This window comes from Falco rusticolus, chromosome 2 (genome assembly GCF_015220075.1).
Source record: "Falco rusticolus isolate bFalRus1 chromosome 2, bFalRus1.pri, whole genome shotgun sequence".
Lineage (NCBI taxonomy): Eukaryota > Metazoa > Chordata > Aves > Falconiformes > Falconidae > Falco > Falco rusticolus.
Window position 1 is genome coordinate 15,468,029 of NC_051188.1, and position 25,267 is coordinate 15,493,295.

Sequence of the window (25,267 nt, forward strand, 5' to 3'; positions counted from 1 at the left end):
AGAAATTCAAAAGACATCTTTAAAACCAGCCATTCTCCTTCCATATTCTATGCTTGTTAAAATGATGTTTCTGTACATCTCTGCAAAAAAGTACTTGTTAACCTGCAGAATTTTGCTCCAGAACATACCTGTAGCAGTTTGTTCACCTTCTGAGATCAGTGCAACCTTTCCTTGCTTCCTTAAACAAATGTATTTCTTTTGAATTAAGAGCCTAGTTTGTTCACAATAATCCTGTTCACAGTAGGATGAAGTGATAAATGCACTGTTCAGCTGCTTGAAAAAATATAATAACCTAAGCTAAATTACACCATCATTTAAAGAAAATAGTTCATATAATTATTGTGTAAATCACTTCCTCAATAATCTTTGGTGACAATCAAAAGCAGTGCTTATAAAAGTAATGGTGATAGTTTGAAACATAGACTCATAGAATGGTTGGGGTTGGAAGGGACCTTAAAGACCATCTCGTTCCAACCCCCTGCCATGGGCAGGGACACCTCCCACTAGACCAGGTTGCTCACAGCCCCATCCAGCCTGGCCTTGAGCACTGCCAGGGATGGGGCACAGCTAAAGGAAAATATGTGTATGTATTTGTATTATATACATATACACACATTTGAAAAATGCTTCCCAGTAATTCTGTATACTATGTCTTTTTCATCTTACCAAGTTCTTCTGTTTAATAATGACATTTACCACATGTTTGTAAGCTTTTTTTAAATGAAAACACCTTCATTTTTAAATGTTGATTTTTCATCTTAACCAGCGTAACCTTCACAATCTCGAGTAAAACAGCATTTACTGGTTCCCATAATTGCTGTCAATTTAGGGGACTCAGTCCTTCAGGGCATAGCTTCTAGCACGCTATCAATGCTTTTTCTAGGTGTTTTCTCTTTGGTGATTTTGAATCACCAGCAATATGGGAAACACACTGCTCAGCTTATTTAATTCAAATTACATTGTTAATCGATTTAGCAAAGCGTTTTTCATTTTCAATTTTCATTTTTATATCTTTATGCAAACTATTGTTTAGAAAACTGAGCGCTGCGTAACCGCACAATTAAAACGTAGCATCCGAGGAGCCGAGCTGTCGGGAGCAAACCCGGAGCAGATGCCGGGGCAGCTGTGACCACTGGGTGGCAGCTGTGACCACTGGGTGGCACTGGAACCACTGGGTGGCAGCTGACGGCTCCACGGTGGATGTGTGTGGTCCCCCTCTCCCAGCCCTGGGGACCCCCGTGCGCCCGATGGTGGGCAGCGCCGGCCGGTCCCTGCGGTGGGATGCGTGTGCGGTGCTGTGCAATGAGCGGTGCTGTGCAAGGTGAGGTGCTCTGCAATATGAGGTTCACAACTGCGTCCTCTTGCAAGAATCAGCATTTTCTTTGTCGGCCTGTGCCCTTCTGTCTCCTCAGCAAGTGCTCCAAAAGTAACCACCACCCTCATCGGTCCAAGGTTAAACAGATGCTCCGCAGTCACTTGATAGCATCAAAAGCCTGAGCTACCCACCCTGTACCTAGTCTTCCAGAGCTCATGCTGGCTTTTTATCTGATGGTTTAAAACCTTGTGTTGCTCAGTTGTGTGGAGGCTGTATTGTCCTCAGTTCTACAAGCAGCATTTGTTCATAAAATACACAAAAGGCATTTCCATGTAGCTGGTGAGATTCTTTACTCCTTTAGACCCCGCAAGCCTGCAGAGCCCCATGAAGGCTGTGCAGACTCACATGCACCACGGGCAAGGCACTTTTATGGGAGCACATAAACACACAAAGACATCTATGTCTTTTCATTTTTTGAAAGGTAGCAAGACACAGTGCTTACAGTTCGTAAAAATAGATGAAACACATGATGCATGAGGAAAAACCCCAACAGAAAACACCCTCCTCAAACTGATTTAATCAATGAATGTAGGCAGACCATGAAAAACTCTGATTCACAGTCAGAACCACAGAACCCACATCTCAAACCTTTACGTCCTGTCTACAAAGTATGTGTACAGGGTACATCCAGCAATGCCACTGAGATGGCTGTCATTAAGAGTGCACACCCTGCTCAGTCTCTGCCTGTGTTTGTAGCCTTCAGAGAAGTGCTTTCCCCCGTTCTAGCCAGGCAAATTGTGCACCTCATCTGCATTTCTTGCTGGTGCCCCACCTCAGTACCCACGATGGCTGCACTGGGTTTTAGTACTGTGCTTTGCGTATGGTTCCAGCATGTCTGAAGGTTCAGTGTTCAAAAAGGTTCAAGCTTCATAAGCTGTTCAAAGAGTGTGTTGGCTATCAACACTTAAATACCAACCTTTTAGCTTCCTTTTCTTTTATCAAGATTTGGGCAATTAGCAGCAAGAGGCACAAAGTTATGAGCAAGCTCAGGGAAGAGCAGTTATGTACAGCCAGCTAATGACAAGTCCTTTCTCCATACGTAAGCTCCCATGCTTGTCTTTTTAGTTCCTTTAAGGTACCAGACCCTTAGAAAGATTAAGTATCAGTTTTCTCAAGGCTTTTGGCATATCCGTCTGTCACCCAGGAACACAGGGGATAGGCTCCTCCTCTGAAAGGATAAGGGGTAGAGGTGGGTTTTAAGCTCTGGTCTAGCAAGTATTTGATTATACCCAGCTCCTGCCGCACTCTGGTAGCTGAAGCACTGCCATGGCAGTTCTGGGAGACCAGGTTCTTGCAGGCAGAGAAGCGAGCGGGACTTTTGAGGACAACCTACCAGGGATGCTGTACTTTCTGTATTTCAGAAGCACATTACATTAGGATGCATAATTTCCTCATTTCCTAATCTAGTCTCATCATCATGATCTTATGATCCATTTGAAAAACAGCTGTTAAAAACGCATTAACTGGCCAAGAAACAAATGACCATTTTTTCTTTTGTGATAGAAAACAACTGGAAGGACAAGTGTGGATTAGCTGTCTCCTTGGGTTTATATGTCTTTTCTGCCTCGCCTTGCCTGCCCTTCCAAACTCTGGTCAATAGTAAGGGAAATAGGCATTATAAAATGAAATGGAAGCGTGCAGTGGAAAGCAAGAAGGATGTTTAGGAAAAACACCAAGAAAGCTTTTTTTAACTTGACCACATGGGATTCTGTTTTCTGCATTGTCTGTTCCTGTGTCCACCTGGTCCCACAGTAATGGAAGGTACTGGCCACCTTCAGCCAAGCCGAACTGAGAGGCTGTAGTTCCTACAGGTTTTGCGGAAAATAGCAGCTGACTAGAGGACAAAAACCCCTAATAGTGGGAAGGTGGGTAACTCATCCTTTGGCTGGGCTGTGGGGCCAGCGGCTCATCGGCTCCCATTGCTGAGCAGCATTACTCAGATGGTAACCTAAATGTAGTATGGGGACATGCATTATGAGGAGCTATAGGGGGCTTGAGGGATGTGGGGGAGGTGGCACTGGGAGCTCTCTAGGGCTGTGGGAGGGTATGGTGAGGTGTAAGATATAATCCCATGTTAGCAAGGCTCCTGGCAGAGATGGAGGGGAAGGAGCACCGCTAAGCACTCATCACTTACTGGATTTCTGTGTGACACTCCTATCCTGGTTCCTATTCCTCTAAAGAAATGACAAGTGAAGAGGGAAAACTGAGTGACCAAGCCATTATCACTAATCAAAAGTCAAGCCTTTTTGTGTTGGGAGCGACTGTTCAGGCCTTGTTTGCAAAAGAAGAGGAAAAGCAGTACTCATTTCTTTATTTATTTTTGCAGGCGACCTGTGAATATGCATCCCACACTGGTTTAACAGAATGGCAAAGCTGCCAGTTAGAAAACTTCATTATCAGCATTTCACTGTTAAAGATTAACTTTCCTTAAGACAAAGGTTTTATATAAATTGTGAAATAATGCTTTACCTGAGAAAAGGAGGAGCAGAGTAGCTATGATGTTTGTTTATGTATCTGAAGGCAAAGGAACTTGCCCACATATTACAAAGAGCTGAATAATCATCTTGATAACTCAGTGACTAAACTTTTCTTGCAGCTAAAATTACAATTGTATTATACACTAAGCAGTGTGTGTGTGAAATAGTAATCTTGCCTCAGAGTATAAACACTTGGGTGTAACTTGGCAGCTTCTCTGACTGTGCTGTTAAACTGTGCTTTCTACACAACCATCAGTTGAATGATGAAGAGCTGGAGGAGGCTGGAAATACAGAAATAGGTAAGGAACCGTTGCCATCCCACCTGCCTCCAGCACATTCTGGTCACTCCTGGTGACTCCATGGGCAGCGTCAGTCCAATCAGGTGCCTTCAGGCAACTTTATCACTGGCTTGTGTTATTAAAAGCTGATGGCATATCTTGCCAGAAAGTGAACATCAGAGAGGATAAAAGTAGGATGTCATTATATTTTGGATCACATGAAAACTGAAAGATACCCAGCAAAGGCACTATACATTTCACCATACTTCAGTTGTGTGAAAGTTAGCTACTCTGAGCTAATTGGCTGGCCTTCTGCTGCAAAAAGGAGTTTTCCTCAGGGGCTGAAGACACTGGTTTGCCCTGGTACGGTCCTTGGATGAGATAAGTAACCTTGTGGAGAACTTCTCCCTCTTCTTTCAGTACAAGGATCTTCCCTAACTCATGTAGAGTGGATATAGGGAGGTAGACAGAAAGCCAAACTTAAGTCAGATGAATCTCACCCAAATGTCTACCATTTCACCACATTTAAATTTTGTTAGGGATCTAGAGTGTGGGGTGGTATTCACCATGATTAGTTTTGTAGATCAGTGAAGTGGCATATCTGAGCCTTTATTTTGATTTCATGGTGAGAACCTAGCCAGGGGGGTTCTCATAGCAATAGCAGTAACATAACGGTGCTCTTGCTGCTTGCACCAAATCAGGCAGGGAAGGTTCATGTCGGGATCATTGCGTTGTCGTAGCTGGTACACTAAAAGCACCCAGCAAAAAGAAACTTTTTACTCAAATATACAACAGGTGTGTAAAACAGCCAGATACGTAAGAACTAGGGAGCAGGAGGACAAGCCAATACTAATGAGATCACGTTGTCAGATATACCCAGCCATGCAGGCAGTATGGCCAGCCATGTGGCAGTGTGCTCTGGGCCTGTTTCCAGAATTAAATGTAAAGGAAATACTTGGAGGGGATATAGCTGTGACTTTGTGGATTTTTGTCTGATTTTCTGAGGGGTTTGCTCCACGTGCAATGGCAGCATGTAATAAATCTCAGATATACGTGTACGTTAAACCCATGCTTTGTGTTAGCAGAGCAAAGCTTGTGCTCCGTGACGTGGTAATTGAATCTATTTCTTGAATAGGACAGGGCTGATTTGTAAAGGATGTCATTCACAGATTCACAAAAAAATGGCCACTGATGAAATGCTAATTGTTACACTATTAAGACAGATCAGGGTGAGATAATGTATTTAGACACTGGGGCTGGAGGGTGATTCTGGTGGCAAAATATTGGTATGATGTGAAAAGGACAAGGCTGCAATGGCCAAAGAAGAGCAGGAGAAGATGTAGGACAGAGGGCAGAAAAACAAGTGATAAATGAAAAGCCTGGCTCTTGAAGATGTTTGGAGAGAAAAGGAGCAAAATACAAACTTTGTATGTTGGAAGGATATTAGCATACCAACCTGAAGTCTTCAACACCTCAGAAATATAGAATGCCTTCAACAGATGAAGCAGAAAATAGTTGACATCAACCTAAAACCATTTATTGTCAAAACATTTGAAAATCCATCTGGAGTATAAAATTATACATTATGTTGGACATTTTGCAATTAATTAGGGGAAACATGCAGTTTTGGTCTAGCCTTTGAAGATACCATTAGAGCTGACATGCTGATTTATTAAAATAGTAGACATATATAAAACTAGTCCTGTTGCCTCTTCTGTGTAGTAGTATATATATCTGAACAACCTTTGAGAAATCTAGAATTATTTTTGTTGTCATTTGCTGTGTGTAAGAAAGTTTAGCGATATTAACAGTTAAACCAGCTGTTACTCTTTATTTCACGGATAACTTTTTTAGCAGTAGGGCTGAACTCCCACTGCTTTGATCCATGGAAGAAGTAGAATAAACCTGGAAATAAAAAAAGTAAAGTGTTATGTTATGGATACAAGAAAAAGCTTCATTCTGACAAAGCAGGGAACATCATCTTTTTACACACAGGAGAGCATCTCTTTAGTTCTGTCTTTTGCAGATTACAGCAGTAATGACATTCATCATAACTCCAGAACTCAGGTTTGTGACAAGTAAACCAATTTTACTTAAAAGCTCGTTTCATTTACCTTTCTGTTCGAAAACAGCGTCGACCTTCTGGCTAATTCCTGGAAAGTCATCAACTGTCTGTCTAGGATAACCTTTCTCCATGGACTTGCTGTTTTCATCAAACCTAAATCACATGAAGGGAGAAATGTAATCTTACAGAGTTTAGACATCAGTTCTGCAAAGAATTAAGCAGCAGCTGAAAGGTGTCCACCATCTGTAGTTTGACTGACTTCACTGGGGTTACAGAGAGTAAAGTTATCTACTCGCACAAATGTCTGCGGGATGCTGGCCATCACATTTTCCATGAGGAGGCTGCTGGTTTGCTGATTAAGGTAGGCAGAGCTCCAAAGAAGCATCTGGAGTGAGAAAAAATGAAGTAAGACCCACAGTTTTGACAGCACTGGCGGGATTTACACGATAGCACTGTGACAGGCAGCACGTGGAATCTGGCCAGATTGATTCCTGCTATAGTGGCTGTAATTTATTTCATGCAGCATTTGTTGCACGAATTTTAAACTCCTCTTAGATGTTGACGTGATACTGTACATAACCCTCTACCAGCTGACAGATTTAGATGGAGGAAAGGAAGATGACTTATTTCTAATAACTGAGACAGGACAATTTTTATGAGATGGGGCTGAATGTGGGGGCTGAAAGAAGGACCTAAATGGTTCTTCAAGATTTGACGAACCCTCCCAGGAAAAAAACCAAGCAAACAAGCAAGCCTTTGTTTTACTTCTCCTTGGATACCAGAAATACTTTTTACAGGCACATGAGACTGAGAGGATGAGTTATTAAGTAAGAAATCCATGCTGTGGTTTTCTTGCATGCCTTTGCCTTGTGACCAAAGCAATGCAAGATATTGTAAGTACTCTTTCCAAAACTATCAAAACCAAAGGACAGGAAGCGACATGCAGCTCAAAATCCAGCTGACACTATGTCTCACTGAGGAACCCCACAACTGGTCACAAGAAAGTCTGTTTGAGCCATGCATGTTCCTGGTTGCCGGCAGAAGTCCTTTGCAGCAGTTGTGCGTGCACACAAGAGGAATCTATCAGCTTCCTGAAGCTGACTTTTTGCTTCTGTTTGCTGGTATTTGGGAATCAGGAATCACTCATGCCAGCTTGGCAATAGGATTTAGAAGGAGCATGTTGCAAATTCAGTGTTGATCACCAAAAAAAGGAAAATGAACTATCAGTTCTATCTCTCTGAAAGAGACAAAATAATCCAGGACTTTCCAGAAATCAGAGAAATGCTGCACAAGCCATCCCAGCCAACCTTCTGTTGAAGTAGGTTAGCTTTCAGATCTTTATTTTCTAGAGTTTTATCTATTTTATTCATAAAAATACTCTACATGCTGGAACCTTTTCAATTTCCAGGCACAATGCATCCAAATGGGTCCATATCTTAAATGTGCATTTCAGGACACCCTTAAGCTCGCAAAACTCAAAGCTATACTCTTCTCCCTGTGCAGGAGTCAAAGAAACATTTTAATGAAAAGCAGTATTACTGTAGTGACCCAGTTACATATAGTTTGCTAAAGGTCTACATTCTCTTTTAGCACTAGACAATTTTAATTGTATTCAGATTATATTGGAGTCAATCATAAGAAAACATTTGTCAGTTCTTCTTACCTCCAGTACTTGTCACCTATGAAAAAGTCTGTCTTCCCTGTGTTTCTATTACAAACAGCTGCATCAATTTTTTTGACACCTTTAGGGAAGCCCAGTGCGTTGATATTCTTTGGATAACCAAGTAACACCTGATATCCACTGATAACCCAGAATTTATTGCCTGTTAAAAAAAAAAAGAATTAGTTTCACCAGTGATTTTCAGACACTAAAAGAAAAAAATGTGCTCCCTTAGTGCAGGTTGCAGGAAAATTAAAATAAACATCCTAAGTTTTATTTATTTCTTTCTTTATTTGAAAAGTTAATTTTATGTATGTATAGCTACCCTACCTTTCTCCCATCTTCTCACAAAATTAAAGGTAAGAAAAAAATTAAAGAAAATCTCATACTTAACCTTTGAAAAATAGGATCTGATCTTTCATGTTCTCATATGCAGCTTCAATACCAGGTGGCAGAGTTGGCCAGAAGGTAGAAATTAATTCACGTTCAACTTCTGAGTTATCAGGATAGACTCGCCATAAGTGCCTGATTTAAATATGAAACAGTTTTTGTAGTAAATAACAAACCACACACATTTCTGTATATGCACAGGAATGTGAACAACGTTGTGACTTACAAGCTCTTTCTTGTCAGTGGAGCTACCTGGGTAGATGTGTCAGAAAGGAAAATACTCCCATCAGTGGGAAGTTTATTCTGGCTTTCTGGAATTACCCTTCCCATCAGTACTGATTGATTAGTGGGATCAGCTACAGGCAGCTGAAAAATTCAGGTTGTTCCTATGCCATAAAGTAAGAATGTTATAGGGTCCTAGATGAGCCTGACTGTAAGTTATTCCCTGGATGACTGACTTACCCTGGTGACTTTGGGCTTGCATAGGTCACCATAGGAGGAGAGATTGGCCCATCTATATGGTAGAACATACTAATTTCTTAGGAAGTGGTTGCAGCATTTAGTCATTTTACTATTTGGTGTAACCATCTATACATTTGGGAATAAAGATTTATTGGGACTGAGATGTTTTCTGGAGAAAAATGAAGCATGTTTTTTCAGGGGATGCTGGAAAAATATTAATATAACTTGTATCTGCTGAAAGCTTTCTTTCCGTGAACTGAAACCTATCCATTTGTCTCATTGTAAATCCCATAATCATAATCATGTGAACCAGCAAAGTATTCAGTCTTTGTAGAAATCAAGAAAAAATAAACTTTGCAGAGAAAAATGTCATATCAATATTTACCTGCCCTTTAGAAAAATGACTTCTCGTCGGAGTGTAGTTACAGCATCAAAAGACATCTGGGAGCCACAGGTTTTAGGCGGGGTAGGGGTGGCTGGCCTTTTGTCTGGAGCATTTGGTGGATATCCTAAGTTTTAGAAAGAATACACCAAATTTATAGAAACACTAATATTTTCACATATAAATGCTTTTTTTCATATTATGAGAATACAATTATTTTTATGGTAAAACTTTGTGAAAGAGATTATTTCTCTCCTCCTTTTTTTAAAGCCATGGATTTTACTCACCATAAATGGACTGAATGGCACTTATATCATCTGGAGAGAGCGGAAATTCACTGGGACTGATGTAGGCATAATTGGGGAACATCAAAGCCCTCTGGTCATTAGAATGGGAAAGACCCAGGGCATGGCCAAACTCATGAGCAGCAACAAGGAACAAGTTGAACCCTTAAAAAATGGATAGAGAGATCAGTCTAATTTTGGTCTGCAAACGGCTGATATGAGCACAGCGGGGCTATTGCTCAGCGACAGTTTTTGTACAATACATTGGCATTCACTACAGTATGTATATATGTAAATGTATTTTTTGTAAAGGATAAGGTAGTGTTCTTCCCCGACCAGAAGGGAGTGACTTTTGGCCCTCGTTCCTGCTATTCTTTCTGTTAGCTACTGAAAGTATGTGTGTGGCATGAGTAGATGTCTGGGGGTGAATGTGGGTGCAGCTCTGAGGAATGTTCTGGCAGGGTTTCCCAGCTGAGCTAGAGCAGGTTAGGTAGTGAGTCAGATCACACTAACAGCTCTCCAGGGCAAGGATAGGACCATGTACTCGGTGCTCATTTGAGGTACCAAAGTGCCAGTCTGTGTGTCACCCTCCTTCCTACAAACCTGAGAAAGAAAGATGAAATCATGAATAGACAAGGAAAAATATCAGGTTAGCAGAACGACTTACCATTTTATCATTAGGACTTCATAGCCCTTATATCTTTTTAAAATATTATGCTCATGCATGCTTAATCCCAGCGAAATGTGTTAACACGTTAAATTGAAAAAAAAATGGAATTTCCTTCAAAATGCATCCCTCCAAGTAACACACCTTTCTAAATTAGGGAAGAATGATTATCTGCCCTGCAGCCCAGGAGCTAGCAGCATCAACAGACTTAGTGAGGATCACAAATCCGTGGCAGAGCAGAGGACTGGTCATCGATTGCCCAAGAAAGGCTAGCTGGAGCCAAGATAACTGTTTCTCAAAAAAACCAAACAAAGCATCATCTTTTCCACACGTATTTCCAGTCCTCTCTCACATGTCCTCTGAGCTCTCCAACAAATTCTGCAATGCCTGGCTGCTGGAGTCACGATGTTAAGGAACAGCAGCAAAACAGGTTGACCCATTCAGTCCCAGTGTGAGGAAAACACTGCATTTTATCAGTATGACATGCCCACCCCTCATCTTTCCCAGCACAATAAACCCGCAGCTCTCCTCCTTGTGCAGTGCTCTTACAGCACCTCGTGTTTGTTAGCTCCTTGCTTGTCCTGCAGCGTGACTTTGATTCTCCTGTGGCAGCTATCCTCTGCAGTTTTCCATCCCAAAACTGAATGAGATAAGGCTCTAGAGCACAACAGGGTAACGTGCCCTTGTACTGACAGATCTGTCAGAGGCAGTAGGTGCTGCATGGCCAGCCTGAAGGTTGAGGGGAGGGGATCGAGGGGAGCAGATGGGTCCCAGCCAGATAGGTAAGCACTCAGCATTCCCCTCTGTTCTGGCGTGGTGGCACACACCTGTAGACAGCTCTACACACTGCCCGTGGGTGGCCTGAACAGCACGTTCAAACTCCCAGCTGCTGGCAGGTGACTGAAATTGCTTGGAGAACACTTTCATGTATAAGCCCATCCTAGCTTGAATGCAGAGTAAAGCTATAACAGCCTAGTTGGATCTGTCTTGGTATTATTAGTGAAATATATTCATTATCACTGGCGTCTGTAATTTTTTTTAGGTGGTGGGGATCTCCCCTGAGGGCTGCTACAAGGCACGGTGTGCTTCCCCTGCAGTGTGTGGTGGTGCCAGGCTTGGTGCCGGCATGTGCACCGTGAGGGGCAGCAGTTAGAAAGTTTTTGCCATGGGTTGTGAAACTCCGGTGGGCACGGACCCTACCAGCCCCCAGGGAAGAGTGGCCCATGCCTGTACCGTTCGTATTGGAAAAGGGTTGTCCCATTGGTATCTTTACCAGTATTAAATAAGACCGGAGTAGATCAGGGTGATTTTATGTCAGCGTCATCGTGAGTATCTCAGCTGGAGGATGGCCTGTAACATCCTCGCACTGCTCTTATGGTGAATGCTGTGATTCATCTCAGTCTATTCCTTCACTGAAATAAAATCAGAAAGGAATTTAACCATCTGCATAACACTTCAGAAACCTTTTTTTACCTACCCACTGAGCCTGTGGTCCAGTCTTCATCCTCATCAAAGTGTGCATCACCACCAAAACCATTGCCAGGTGGAAAGGCATGAGCGAGGACACCAAGGGGGCCATCAAAATAACGAGGGCAACGTCCATGAGCTAAATAATATGATGTTGAAACAACATTGAGTTTATGCTATGACTATTGGAAAATCTTTAAATTAATCTTACCATTAGTATGCAGCCAGTGTATTACCTTTGGTCCCAAAAGCAATCATTATATCTGCTATTCCCTCGTGAATACGATTGAAAATCAGCGGGGTGACAGTGCTCCACACTTTAAATGCCTTCTGAATTGCTTTATCCACATCCTCTTTGCTCATATCTGGCGTGTGGTTCACAATTCTACAGTTACGAGGGTTCAAGTAATAATATTTAGTGTTTGCAGAAAGAATTTCTCTAATATTAAGATGATGAACAGAGATGTATAAGAAGCAATTTAACCTGTAATCCAATAGCTCCCAAGATTCATCTTGGACTGAGTAAGTTTGAGGAATGCGATAACTGTCCAACAGGTCTTTTTCATAATAATAATAATAGTTGTGTGTACACAGTATCGGTTTTTCTCCAAATGGCCCTTAGCCAGAAGATTGTCTTTTGAGCATGAGGAAAGGCATCTCCTCAGATTTCTGTGACTACTAAACTGTTGGTCTTAGCATGTTTTGAGGATAACAGGGTTTGTACAGGGTGCAATTGATATTTCTGTTTGGCTTACAGAATATTTGTCAGAAGTGATACATAACAGGCAAAATACTGTGGTTGACTCAGAAAATAAAAAATACCAAGCCTGACTCTCAGAAATTCCTCTCAGGAATATGTATAGCTAACAGCTGGGGAAAGAGAAACATTTTTATATTCCCAACTGGAAAAAATTGCTATAAAGTTATACCTAAATATAACAGATGTGGATATTCACAAACCCCAAATTTAAACTCAAAAAGTAATTATTGAAATACTACCTGTACGTCAGCTTGGTTTTTTTCCATCCTGGAAGAGTAACACCATAGAGACCCACATCAGGAACTCCACACCTGGGTTTCTTCATCATTTCCAATGTCTCAGTATCTGGTTTTCCAGTCACTTTCAAACCAAAAAATTGTTGCATTTTCTGCAGTTTTTCAGCTGTGGATTCAGCATTTATTTTCCATCCAAGCTGATTTGGATCTGGCTCAGCAGCATAGAATTTATTTAAATAGTCCTAGTGAGAAAATAAAGCAAACACATTTCACATTTTGATCTGTTTCTTAAACAAATACCTTAGGACTGATTTTGTTCGTGTACTTTGCTGGCAAAACCATCTGCCTGTGATTTTGAAGCACAACAGATGTTTTCCTGAGGATCATAGCTAAACAGAAACAGACAACGTTGTCCCTGACACTTATTTACTTGACATTTCCAATTTATACAGATTCATCCCACTTTAGTAAAGTTTGTGCAGCAGAGTTCTGTGTAACAGTGTTGTCTGAGAAAGACAGCAAGCTGCCTTGTAGCTGAAACACACAGATAATATCTAAGAAGAGAGAGCTCAATAGATCTCAGGTACGGGCTGGGCAGTTACCTGCACAAGCTTTGCATCTTCGTGGTTGTCTTTCTCTGGGTGGACAGGAAGGGCATTAGAAACAGCTGCACATGCTAAAAGCAAAAGTGGAAGATCCTTCATTCTCACTTTCGCCTCTGTCCTGGTAGGAGAGCAGTCCGCTTTCTTCTCCATGTGCATCCTGTCTCGCATCCCAGTCCCTATGGCTATGGGGTGCTTTGTAGAGTCAGCTGTAGACTGACTCAGGGTGTTTCATGCTCCGAATTCCTCCACGCATCCTATAACACTGTGCTGACTGACACTATCAAATTTAATTAAAAGCATCTGATTTCACAGACATCTGAAGTCAGTTAGTATTTGAATACTCCTAAGCTGCTTGGCTACCATTTCAAAACTGGAAAACTGGCACTCACTTTTAGTTATTTTACACTGAATTTTAGTGAACCTGTGCAATTTAATGCCAGATGAAATGGTGGGCAAATGCAAAACCTTTTAAGTTGCCCTGACCCAGCTGTGTGAAATGGGGCCATGAAATGTAGGGACTCTTAACCATTTTCAGCCTAGAAAATGGGAGTCATGCACCAGATATGAATCTCATCCAAAAAATTAAAACTCGGGGAGAAATTGCCGTAAACAGAAAGTTTTCTTTTTAAATTGATTGATAGTGAGACTGGGTGTTTTGGAAAATGGATGAAAATTCCAAATCCCTCCCCACCACTTCCCTGAAACCTTTTTAAAAGGTGTGTTTCTTTTAAGTTATACTAGTGGAATCCAAGATACACATAAATGAAAAAGATTTTACCCTAAAAATCGAGCCTAAAGGGTGTGAATAGTCTTGTATCTGTGTCTACTTTTATCTAATCTATCTATCTATTTATCTATCTATCCATCATCTACCTATCTGCCATTTCATTACAAAAGGTTTCTTCAGTTTAACCACATTAGCCACAGGGGATATGATTATTTCCTGTCTTAAGTAATTCAGAATAAAGGAAGTTTCAAAAGTCATACAAGTTGTGACATATTATGGGATTTCACCCTGTGCTGGCCAGGCACCTTCCTCTTCTGCTGGCACCTCAGAGGAGCTCTGACAGCATGTACTCAACTTTTACAAAACAATTGTAAGAAATACCCTTATGTCTGACTGAGGCTTTTTTAGAAAATCCTTGCTTTCGTGTTTTTGGCTTTTTTGCTGTCACTTGCGGCCAGCTTTTCTCCAGCTGGAGGCATTAATGATGGATTTTGTAGCCCAAATTTCACAATGTAGCCTTGTTAGTTAAACTTGTTAGTTAACGGCATTTCTCAGCTACCACAAAAAAACCCAAACCAAACCCTTCCCTTAATTTGCTTTTATTGTCATTGTACTGTAAGGTAAGAGACCCATGAGGCCTGGATCTCATTCAGTTCTGTAGCTGAGGTACAAATGGTGACAATGAATTTTCTGAGGTGGAAAGCTCAACTGAACTGATAATGGAAATGACCCGTGTGTTTATTCAGAAGTACAGACTTTCTCTTTTGAGATCTATCTGATGTTTTCAAATGTATATATTTATTTGTCTCGAAGGTTTTAAAACTAGAAGGAATAACCATGGTGCTATGCCCTTACTTAATGTGCATGGTATAGGTCACAAAAGACAAAGCCCTGTTCAGTGGCTTTTGCACCAAACATATTTTCCAATGGCACTAGAACATATTTCTGGAACAGGTTTTGGCTGATATGAATATAATTTTGTAAAAAAATCAAGGCAGCACTATAAGCAGATTCAATATGCGCTGGGAGAAGTGGTTATCTTTATTCCCACTGTGGTTGGCATCAGATCCCCACAGCTGTCTGCTGTGTGGTGGTGGAAGGATAGAGACAGTGAGAGCAGCTAGGTTAAGATTAGTTGCACCTAACTTTATTAATTAAGCATTCTTCTATAGAAGATGGAGAAATACATATCTATGGAGAGTTATTCAACCAGCTATTTTAGAAGAGGACAAACTGGCCTTTATAGGTGCTCTCTGTCTTTACTGAACACAGAGAAGCTTAAGCAACTAATTTAGACTATATTTCTAGTTTCAGCTAACAGCTCAAGCTACCTTAGTGCTGCTCAGAAGACATCTGAGTGACAGATGATGGAGGCCTATGACACTCAAAGCACTTCTATGGTTTTGCAACTTGACCACCTACACAACATAGCAGCTGGTTCCCAATACCCATAGGAGAGAGGCCTGAAGACATTTTTTTGCAAGCAATGTTTCACAAATGCACCAATAGCTGGCCTTGAGATCTGGGAAAAGAAGAAGCTGTGTAAGCAGCTGCTGGTTATGGTTTCCTAATGCTTGTTTTTGACACTGGTTGGAGTTGGTGGGTGTTTATTTACTTCGTGACTTTTTTTCTCATCCTATAATTTGTTTTATTTAGACTGCAGTGATGTGACTCATGCTTTACCCTGGAAAGGTCACTGCCTATCTTCATCACATCAGTAGTACCAAGTGATGCTACACAGAACATCACAGGAATCATCAATACTGATGCATCATGCTGATCTTAACACAATACCAGCAGGGATTCAGCTTTCCTAGGTGTTCACAGCATGGGTGTCTGCACGTGAGTTAACTGTCAGTTTGCATTATATCAACAGAAATCTAATCAATATGGTTAAATGACATCTAGACAGCATTTGATCTGACCACACGTCAGAGGTAAACTCAGGATGATTTGTGCAGCTTTCAGAAGCCCGCCAAACATTTTGACCAGCACCATTGACTGCGATGAGACCCTAAGCTTGAGATCACATGAAAACACTTGGGCTGCAATTAAACCGCATCAACAGTGATTTGTTATGCTTTTGAGACAGTCTAGTGAACCTGAGACATTGACACAGGCCTGGTGGCTGAGATCCAGGACCTACAGGGGACCTTTGGCTTCTAGACTGGTTGGAAGCTAACTGGGAACCTTCAGGCACCTTAATGGCACTAGATACCTGTTCAGGCAACTGAGTTGAGCCACTGCTTTGCAGGCTCAATTCCTCCCATAGACTCAAAAAAGCTGAATCATTACTTAGCTTGAGTGAAAGCCATGGCATAACAGCGTGGTTCAAATACTGTATTTGACCCCTGGCAAACCTTTAGCAAAGGCTGCAGCCTGTGAGGGCAGGATTCAACCACCTGAACATAGGTGCCTAGAGACAGCGTAGGCTCTGTGGGGCTTTGGGAAGTGCTGGTCTCCCAGAAATCCTGTTGCATACCTGCACGGGTGGCTTGGATACCTGATAGCACCTCAAATGCACTAAACATTTATTTAGGGGAATGGATCTCTGCCTGGGCAAATGTGCTCAGTTAATAACGATACGAGCTACAAATACACAAAACCAGTAACCAGACACTAGGGAGTGGTACGGTACTCTACCGTAGTACAGTAATTAGCAAATAGGAACTGTAAATTTATTAAAAAGGAGTAAGCAATTGACAGGTGATTGTGTGGACTGAACTGAAAAGAGCCAGATCCCAAATTACTGGAAGTAATATATGCCTGCAGGCAGGTGAGAGCTGCCGGCACTAGATGTACCCTCCTCCTGATGGTGTGGCTGGGATGGAGCAACTGCCATGCTCATGCAGGCAAAGGAAAGAGTCACTCACATAAGCACAGGGAAGGTTTTCCACAAAGAAATCACTTCATTTTGCTCTCTCAGTCTTCTCGCTCAAGAGAAATCCACAAAACAAAAAAATGTGCCAGGCAACTAAAAATCAGAACTTCACAGGATACCAAAAGCTTGGTCTAAAAAATGCCATTATAAACTTAATCCTCCCTTTAACTTCTTAGTCTTCTACGGTTTTTAAATTACCCTTTAATTCTGTCTTTCCCCCAGAACATGGAAAGAAAGACCCCTTGTCTCCCATTTAACATTTTCTCTGCCCCATGAGTTCCCTCTACTATTTTCTTCTAGAGAGGGATTAGCATTCTTCTTTACATTTGAGGAGTTGTTCTGGCATTACCGTGAGATCTTCTGCTTTTACTTCATATCTGAAGGGAACATGTGAACTCCAATTCTTTAAATTTTTTTTTTAATGCATAATTGGTGTAGTAAAAAATATTATCTTTCCCTGTAAATCTCGTGTTATGTTTGTAGAACATCTCTGCTAAAACAACATAATCAACTTGGAATTATGTACTTCTAAAAGAAATTTTGGTTTCGTTGTCATTGGTAGCTCAGTAGCACCGGCTTACACAAGAAAATATGATTAAATAGCAATGCTACTAATGCTTCAAATTAAAGAACCGATACCTAAATCACCTTGTGAGAACAGAATTCACATAAATCAATTTCTTCATTACGGTCTTTGATTTAATGTAATTTAGTTTTATTTTTATGATCTCCCCCCCCCCCGCCCCAGTTTTATAAAGAATATAATATATTCAATTTAACTTACAGTTATACAATTTCTTATCTTCGAATAGTATTTAGACTAATTTTTACTCCTGAATTTAATAAATGTAAGAATTAACAAGTCTGTTCTTTATTTACGAGGGATACAATTTTAATACAGGCTTTTAATACAGGGAGCTAAGTAGTTTAAAAAATTGAACAGACACATTTTTATAAGGTTATACATTCTTTTCTCAAAATGCTATTACTTCTATTACAGTAACCGGAAACCTTCTTCTTAAACAGGTCTAATAATAAAGAAAGTGTATGAGAGAATATATTTCGTAATGGTCATATGGCTTCTAACATTACCAGCTGAGCTACAAAGACTAAAGAGAAAGTGGGTAACACTTTAAACACCATTTTAGTGGAGGATATTTGAAAAAATTGCAGTTAAGCTGGAAGTCAAGAAATCTTTTTCATGAATTTTTGCATCAGAAATATTTTTGGCCAGGAATTTTCATTTTTTTTAAGTAAACTTCTTCATTCTGTAACCCAGTGAAATTAGGAGGGTTTTACTAATTACTGGAGGAGTAAGTGCTTGAAAGAGCCTTGAGTAAAGAGTGGTTACCTGTGGTAGCAAAGGAGAGGTTTCAGTGATCTCAGAGGTCCTTTCTAATCTACATTTCCAGGCTTAAACCCAGTTCCTAAACATAAAAACATGAGAAATAACCTTGCCTACGCTTGCAAAGGCATACACCTTGGAGAGAAGGCTAAGAGTGGAAGCTGGGGAAAGAGAAACAGAAAGTGGAAGTGTGATTTGCAGACTGATGCTAATGAGCCCCAACTGGCCTAATTACCCATAGGGTTTTCACCAGGGCTTGTGTGGGATGATAGAGTCAGCTGGATGCTCCTTTCTCTGGCTTTGGGAAAAAGATCTGACATTTCCTGCCAGAATGTATATTTTAGTGTTTGGAAGATAGACTTGACTCTTGATTATTACTGCAAGTAAGACACCAAGGACACAATGATACAACTTAATATATTTGTAAACTTTAATTTAGCAAGTGAAATTGTCATAAATTATATAAATGTATTTTTTTTACAATAAATAATTCTTAAAACCATACTCCCACAGAATCTGGGCAGAAATACATTCTGACCTGATAGTCATGACACGCTGAAAAATTCAGTACATAAAAACATAGAGTGTGCATATGGAAAAATACTGCAATTAACAATTAAACCAGCTGATGCTCTTCATTTGTCCAACAATCCGTTTGGCACGAGGATCAAACTGGAACTGAGTTGTTCCATGGAAGAAGTAGACATAGCCTAGAAATAAAATTTAATCCAATTATACTTCATAGGTGACTCCTTTCCAGTATTTAGGGAAAAAACCCAACATAGGCAACCCATATATACTTGCTATTTTTAATTACTTTCTCATTAAGGTTAATAACAGATTTTTGAAAACAAATAATTCTATTTACAGAAGCCTAAATATTCAAGTAAACCCAGATAAAAGGTATGTTTTACTTACCGTTTTTCTGGAAAACAGCATCAACTCTGCCAATTTTTCCAAAGTCAGAGACTATTTTCCTGGGATAACCATGATCCATGGTTTTTTTGTTTTCATCGTATCTTAACACAAGAAATATCATTACAGTTTGTGAGGAAGCAGACAATATTTTGAAAGTCCAAAGCAAATTCATACACATATACAATTCCACTGTTACCAACAAGTCTTATAAAGATTAGCTAAAGTAGATTTTTGCTTCTTCCTATTATGTATAAAGGTTCTCACATTATGAGTGTCTTGAGATCTCAAAATTCTGCCTTTGGTAAAGTTTGCAACAAGACTTTCAAAGACCTTGGCAATACAGGCCAGGATTTATTCATGCATTTCTGGACTGTTCAGAGCCTTGGCCATCACTTGCACCTAAAATGAGTTTCTATTTCAAGGCATGGGATATCCAGTTCAGTATAAAAGCAAAATATAAAACTTGGGAGTAGAAGATGGTAGCACAGTCCTGAAGCATACTTGTGTAAGTGTCAGCTACGTGCTTCTTAAACAAAATTACTCTCTGAAATTTGTCATGAGCTACTCTTGAATTATAAATATGACCAACTGTACAACTGGAGAATATTTATAGTTTGTTCATAGAGAAATTAAATTAGAACACTTTTTATTAGCAGTTCATTTTTGTTTGAAATGTAAATGAAAAGTGGATGCTATCACAGCATCGCACAGGAAGGCAGCACTCTTGTGGAGAAAAAGTGAATAATTTACTAGAAAATCACTCTTATTGGGCAGATGTTTCATTCAGTTGCAATCAATTACATTGCTCCTACAGGAATCTAATATATGGCAAAAAAATCCTCTAGAAATGTTGACATTTCCTAGAAAATGCTTAAAATTTTTAAACTTTGAGAGATTTGAGTAATTTCTGGAATATACCTGGTTTAAACATTATTGCACTTGACTTTTATAGTATTACATGAGTCCTCAGGGACAAGTGAAAATAAACCTTCTATTAAATGAACATTGAATCTTACCTCCAGTATCTGTCAGCTACAAAGAAGTATGTTTTTCCCGTGGTTTCATCACTGTAAGCTGCATTAACTCTTTTAACAGTCTTCGGGAACCCCAAATGATAGATTGGTTTAGGATAGCCAGGTGCAATGTCGTATCCCCTGAGAAGCCAGTATTTACCCTCTGAAAAATATAATTGCATTTCATTTGTTTTTGCTATTTGTAAACAGCATTTAATTGTGTTTTAGGTGGGTAGGAAACAATATGTCTTAGATATCAGCATTATTCATTTCAGTTTCTTACTTTAGAAAATGGTTCTAATTCTTGCACTGGGGCTACATCATGAAGACAGTGGAGATGTATTTCGGTTTTATGAGTCAAACATTAGAATCATAAGGTGTATGGATAGCACTTTTCCAAGGTTTTATTTTCAAATGAATATGAAGTGTTTGTCTGGGTAACTACTTAGGGAGGGCTGGAGACTGATGAGTTAATCCACTGACACTGGGTTGGGATATTGAGATTATTAAATGCCTGTAATATGCTATTTGATTATACAGCCATATACTACTTTGAAAACTAGACAATGTGCATTAAATTAAACCATTAAGAAGGGCATGTGTCTAATGAAAATGCTTTCGTAATTTAAAAAGTAATGAACACATTCATGTATGACAATATATCATGTACTGTAACAGATGCATAATGAAGATATTTGAGACACTTAAAGCATATTTCAGACCTTTAAAGAAAAAAACTAATTGTTTTTTCAGTTAGCAACTTTCCTTTCACAGTATGCCTTTCCACAGACTTTCCCCCCCGCCCCCAAATATCACAAAATACTAATAAGCATATCAGTAACAGTAGTGTACAAATGTCTGTATTTACCAACTCAATTTAGCAAAAGTCCCTCTGCATAAAGTGAAATGTTGTTACCTGAAGAGAACTAGACCTGGAGAAGGGAAGCTATTCCCATGTCTTGTTTTTTAGAGATTAACTATAACAGAGGGCAAGTTTCAGTATTAGGACCTCTGGAGATCCCTTAAACAATATAACTCTATGATCCTCTGGTTTAATTATTTGCAGATTTGTAATATTCTCTCTTTCACTGATCTTCCTTAAAAAACACTTTGACTTCCATAATTGCATAGTTTGCAAAGGAGCAAGGAGTAACTGGTCAGAAAAAAGTGGAGAATTTCAGATTCCATTACCTTTGAAAAGTAAAACTTCATCTCTCTCCACGTTTTCATAAGCAGCTTGAATTCCTGCTGGTAAATTTGGCCAGAACAGTGAGATAAAATTGAGCTCCGCCTCTGCCCTCAAAGGATGTTTGCGCAGCATATATCTGTTTTAAACAAAAATTATGTAATGAAATAGTTCCATTGTGATCGTAAGTGCAAAGTAATAATTATAGCTCCTGGAGTATAACAGGGAGGAGATGGGTACCTGGATGTGAACATATCCCTCCACTGAATGTGAAGGAAATCTTGAGTGACTGCACTCTTAACTTTAGCACCACAGTTACATGCTAAAAATCAGGCAAGATAAATATAAGCCCTTCTACTTCTCTGTAGGACAAGCAGGCTAAGATTTGGCTTCGGTAACCACCCAACAGGCATCTTTCTACATAACAGTGCTCTCAGTTCTGCCCCTGCTCTGGTATCGAGGAGCAGCAGAAGGGTTAGTGTGGGACCCACGGGCACATCGCTGGCGGATGTAGGAATGCTCTTGCTTTGCAACAGCAGCAGAATAGCTGGAAAACAATCTAAAAGCCCTCATTTCCTTCACGGCTCTTGTCAACTAGGGCTCTTAGGATTAATGATTGGAGAGCTCTCACTTGTGTAAATAACATAATAGTTTTCTAGTGCTTCTCTTTCTACTACATTCCAAAAAGGACACTTTTCCCTCATGGATTACAGATTTTTTAAAACTACTGAATATTTTAAGGAGATAGTATATGTGCTTATTTTTGTTACCTGCCCTTGAAGAATATTATTTCTCCACGTAGGGTAGTAATAGCATCAAATGTCAAATTTGGGTCGCAAGCTTGTGGAGTTGTGGGGCCTGTTGGCTGCACAGCAGCATTAGACTGTCCTATGGGAAGAATATTTTATCTTTTAGTATGGAGAAATATAAAGACAGTGTTTAGAAGATCTCTGAGGACACCAAGAAGCCTCTTTACAGAGAATGAGAAGGCATATGGTTTTAAACTAAGGGTCTGTCACTAAAAGAAGGCTTTTAATGTTGATAAAGCCATTTGTGTTCATCTTTTCCAAAATAAGTTTTTTTGCAGAACCAGACTTTAGCTGAAGTTAGGTTCTAGGAATTTTCCCTTTTGTTATCCATTGTTCAGCAACAGTTAAACTTCTCATTTTGGTGGAATAGGCATATTTTAAATGTATTCTTATTATTGTTTACCAGCCTCCCAAGTGGAAATGTTAAATACTTTTTTTTTCTTACCATAGATGGCTTGAATGCCATCAATGTCATCCTGAGGAAGAAGGAATTCACTGGGGTCCGTGTAGGAGTAAGTTGGATACATCAGTGCTCCAGGATCATTTGAATGAGACAGACCCAGCGAATGGCCAAGCTCATGGGCAATAACAATGAACAAATTGTATCCTGTAGGATAAAAATCACATGAACCAAGGTAAAATCTGTTTCAGTATTCAGCACAATTGACTAAATGGAAAGTACTTATCCATCCTCCCAAAATACACTACAGGTACAAGACAGGCTGTAGGTAATGCTATCAACATCATGACTCAAAAATATTGTTACAGAAGAGCTATATGAGTACTTAAAGAATGTCTGGCTGTAGCTGTGGTCTCATTGTCCTTTCTCTAGTGCCCTTGTGTCTTAAACACAAACCCTGTTTCCCCTGCTATCACATGAACTGCTCAGATCAAGGACATGCCAGTGACACGTGGTGGTTCAGGCATCCAACAGAAAAAACCCCCACAACCTTCAAAAGAAGCACTGAGATGACAGTTTTGGTGATACTTGAATATGCCAGTTAGCACCAAACTTTGAAGTGCTAAGTTAAGGAAGATAAAGGATTTGACTTGAGAAGTTTACCACCAGATGTTCCTGTATCCAAGTTTTAGGTTTCATCTGAACAAGAAAAATATTTTGAAGTGCTCACTTTGTTGCCATTATAGACCACTATGACCTAAAAGTCTCTTTTCTAAGAACTGATTCCTACAAATGACCAAAAGGAAAAAAAAAAAAAAAAAAAAAAAAAAAAGAGGAAAACAATTTAAAAGGACACATTCTGCCACTTTTGTTCACTTTTTGCCTGTGATCAGGCTCACGAACTAAGATTGTTCGAGGTAAGACTATATAAATGGATCTAGTTACAAAGTCCTTACCTCTTCCATCTTTTGTCCAGGCTTCCTCCTCATCAAGATGCACATCTCCACCAATGCCTTCACCAGGCTGGAAAGCATGAGCCAGTTGCCCATTGGGGCCATCAAAAGGAGAGTTGTCGTGGTGGTCTAAAATGAAAAGGGAAAAAATCAGTTAGTATCCTAAATTATTTCTATGATTGCACATGGCTATTTAATGCATAAATATATCAGTTACCTCTGTAGGCAAAAGAGATCATTATATCTGCTTCTTTGTCCTCAACCTTTTGGAACGTCAGTGGCGTCACATTGCTCCAGACACTGAGAGCTTTTTGGATCGCTGCATCTACATCAGCTTGTCTCATCTTTGGGGTGTAATTCAAAATCCTTAAAAGGAAACCAAATGTATTATATATTGTTAAGAATACAGAATTTTAGCTGAAAAATAGTAACTTGTGCAAAAGTCAGAAAACTTAGACATGTCTTACATGAATGAAAATTAATAATGTCTTCATTTTAGATACTGTCTTCTAGTGTGCCTGCCTTCGTACAGAAATCAATTAATCACTCTGGATGTCTGTATATGGTGTAATGTACCTACTCCAGACCCCTCAAAGTTGGGATGCTAGATTTATATCTTTTTGTACCAGATTAGGAAAGGTTACCTGTATGTCAGATTATTTCTTTTCCATTTGGGATTCCCTGCTGTGAACACATATTGCCCTACATCAGGTATACCACATCTGGGTTTTTTCATCATCTCCAAAGTTTCAAGATCAGGTTTCCCAGTCACTTGCAGTCCAAAGAATTCCTGCATTTCCTTGAGTTTTTCAGAAAGGGCATTTTCATCCTTCCTTCTTAAATGAGGCTCATGACTCCTTTGAAGATTGTAGAAATTCTGTAGATAATTCTGAACAAAAAAAAAAAAAAAAAAAAAAAAAAAGAGAGAAGAATCATGACATACCAGCACTGTCTGCAGTCACACTTAAATTTTCTATGTAATCTTGAACTATTCCCATATCAACACCCCCTATGTTTACCAGGAGCATGAACAACCTATTTTCTCCAGGAACCGGTGTGAAGAGTGAGATATAATTTACAGTTTTCATAAAGTTTTCTGAATTTCTTGTTTCACTGATGGAATATATGAAGAAGTGCCTTTAAAATCTAATCTTTACTATTAATAAGTAATTCCTCATTATTTATGGTGTCCAATTACTGTCACAGCAAAACTGGTCTCATTCAAGGGAATAAAGATTGGCAGTGAGACTCCACACAACCACGAATGCCAACAAAGCAGGTGGCTACTACTACAGAATCAGCACGTGAATCATGCCATTCATTTTTAGCTATGAAATATGATATCAGGAACTCAGGTCTTCCTACGAAATTTCATCAATTTTGTCTCAAGTAAATAGTGTTGCGTCTATGTAAGTGTTGTATTTCTCATAGATGTCCCATTTTTTCAAAGTATTCTGTAAAAGTTCTATTCAGCAAAAAATTAAAATACATGCCTGCTTCAAGAAAATTTCCTGCCTTATGTTTCTGAGAGTGATCATATCACAAGTTTCAAAGCACGTTCTGAAATGTAAATTGTTGCTGAGTGATTATTTCTGCACAGCTCCAGAGCCTTGCTGCCAGAACTTATGCTTTGGAAGTTTTGTTATTACTTTACTGACAACATCAAAAGTGAAGCTATGCAATATTCAAATGACTTTTGGGTAAATAAGTTCCACATAATTTTCACACATTTTCTAGATTGATAGGAAAAGCTTTCTCCTGAAACCCCTGCAAAATGTTACACCTTTAATTTCAAGCCATATTCTGTGAAAAGAATTGCAATTATAGTTCTCTCTCAGACTACCTTATGCTTCACTTAGAAATGCACTGAAAAATATTTACCTCTACAAGCTTTAGGGTTTTTCTTTCATCTTCTGCTTCTGGAGCC

The 25,267-nt window shown here is 39.6% G+C and overlaps 2 protein-coding genes across 2 annotated transcripts; both read right to left on the minus strand.

Moving 5' to 3' along the window:
* Window positions 1–5,824: 5,824 nt before the first annotated feature.
* Window positions 5,825–13,207, minus strand: LOC119143217 (matrix metalloproteinase-27-like). Its single transcript, XM_037377258.1, has 10 exons — window positions 13,106–13,207; window positions 12,507–12,745; window positions 11,744–11,892; window positions 11,518–11,646; window positions 9,377–9,538; window positions 9,093–9,216; window positions 8,250–8,380; window positions 7,859–8,018; window positions 6,245–6,348; window positions 5,825–6,035 (listed from the first exon to the last, which is right to left on the minus strand). The coding sequence occupies exons 1-10, from the start codon at window positions 13,205–13,207 to the stop codon at window positions 5,935–5,937; spliced, it is 1,401 nt and encodes a 466-aa protein (XP_037233155.1). The 3' UTR covers window positions 5,825–5,934.
* A 5,322-nt stretch (window positions 13,208–18,529) lies between these two features.
* Window positions 18,530–24,229, minus strand: LOC119143147 (interstitial collagenase-like). The gene is made up of 9 exons (XM_037377095.1): window positions 23,985–24,229; window positions 23,558–23,706; window positions 23,344–23,469; window positions 22,433–22,594; window positions 21,949–22,066; window positions 21,184–21,317; window positions 19,996–20,155; window positions 18,980–19,080; window positions 18,530–18,771 (listed from the first exon to the last, which is right to left on the minus strand). The coding sequence occupies exons 1-9, from the start codon at window positions 24,134–24,136 to the stop codon at window positions 18,671–18,673; spliced, it is 1,203 nt and encodes a 400-aa protein (XP_037232992.1). The 5' UTR covers window positions 24,137–24,229; the 3' UTR covers window positions 18,530–18,670.
* Window positions 24,230–25,267: the final 1,038 nt, after the last annotated feature.

What these genes read in the sequence shown, in the direction of transcription:
- LOC119143217 (XM_037377258.1), bottom strand. Translation starts at nt 13,207, where the DNA reads ATGAAGGATCTTCCACTTTTGCTTTTAGCATGTGCAGCTGTTTCTAAT. An exon ending in GATTGCTTTTGGGACCAAAG is followed by an intron (nt 11,647 to 11,743) that starts GTAATACACTGG and finishes CATATTATTTAG; the next exon opens with CTCATGGACGTTGCCCTCGT. An exon ending in GTCATTTTTCTAAAGGGCAG is followed by an intron (nt 8,381 to 9,092) that starts GTAAATATTGAT and finishes TATTTAAATCAG; the next exon opens with GCACTTATGGCGAGTCTATC.
- LOC119143147 (XM_037377095.1), bottom strand. Translation starts at nt 24,136, where the DNA reads ATGCAGGAATTCTTTGGACTGCAAGTGACTGGGAAACCTGATCTTGAA. An exon ending in ATAATATTCTTCAAGGGCAG is followed by an intron (nt 21,318 to 21,948) that starts GTAACAAAAATA and finishes TGTTTAAAACAG; the next exon opens with ATATATGCTGCGCAAACATC. An exon ending in GTAGCTGACAGATACTGGAG is followed by an intron (nt 19,081 to 19,995) that starts GTAAGATTCAAT and finishes TCTTGTGTTAAG; the next exon opens with ATACGATGAAAACAAAAAAA.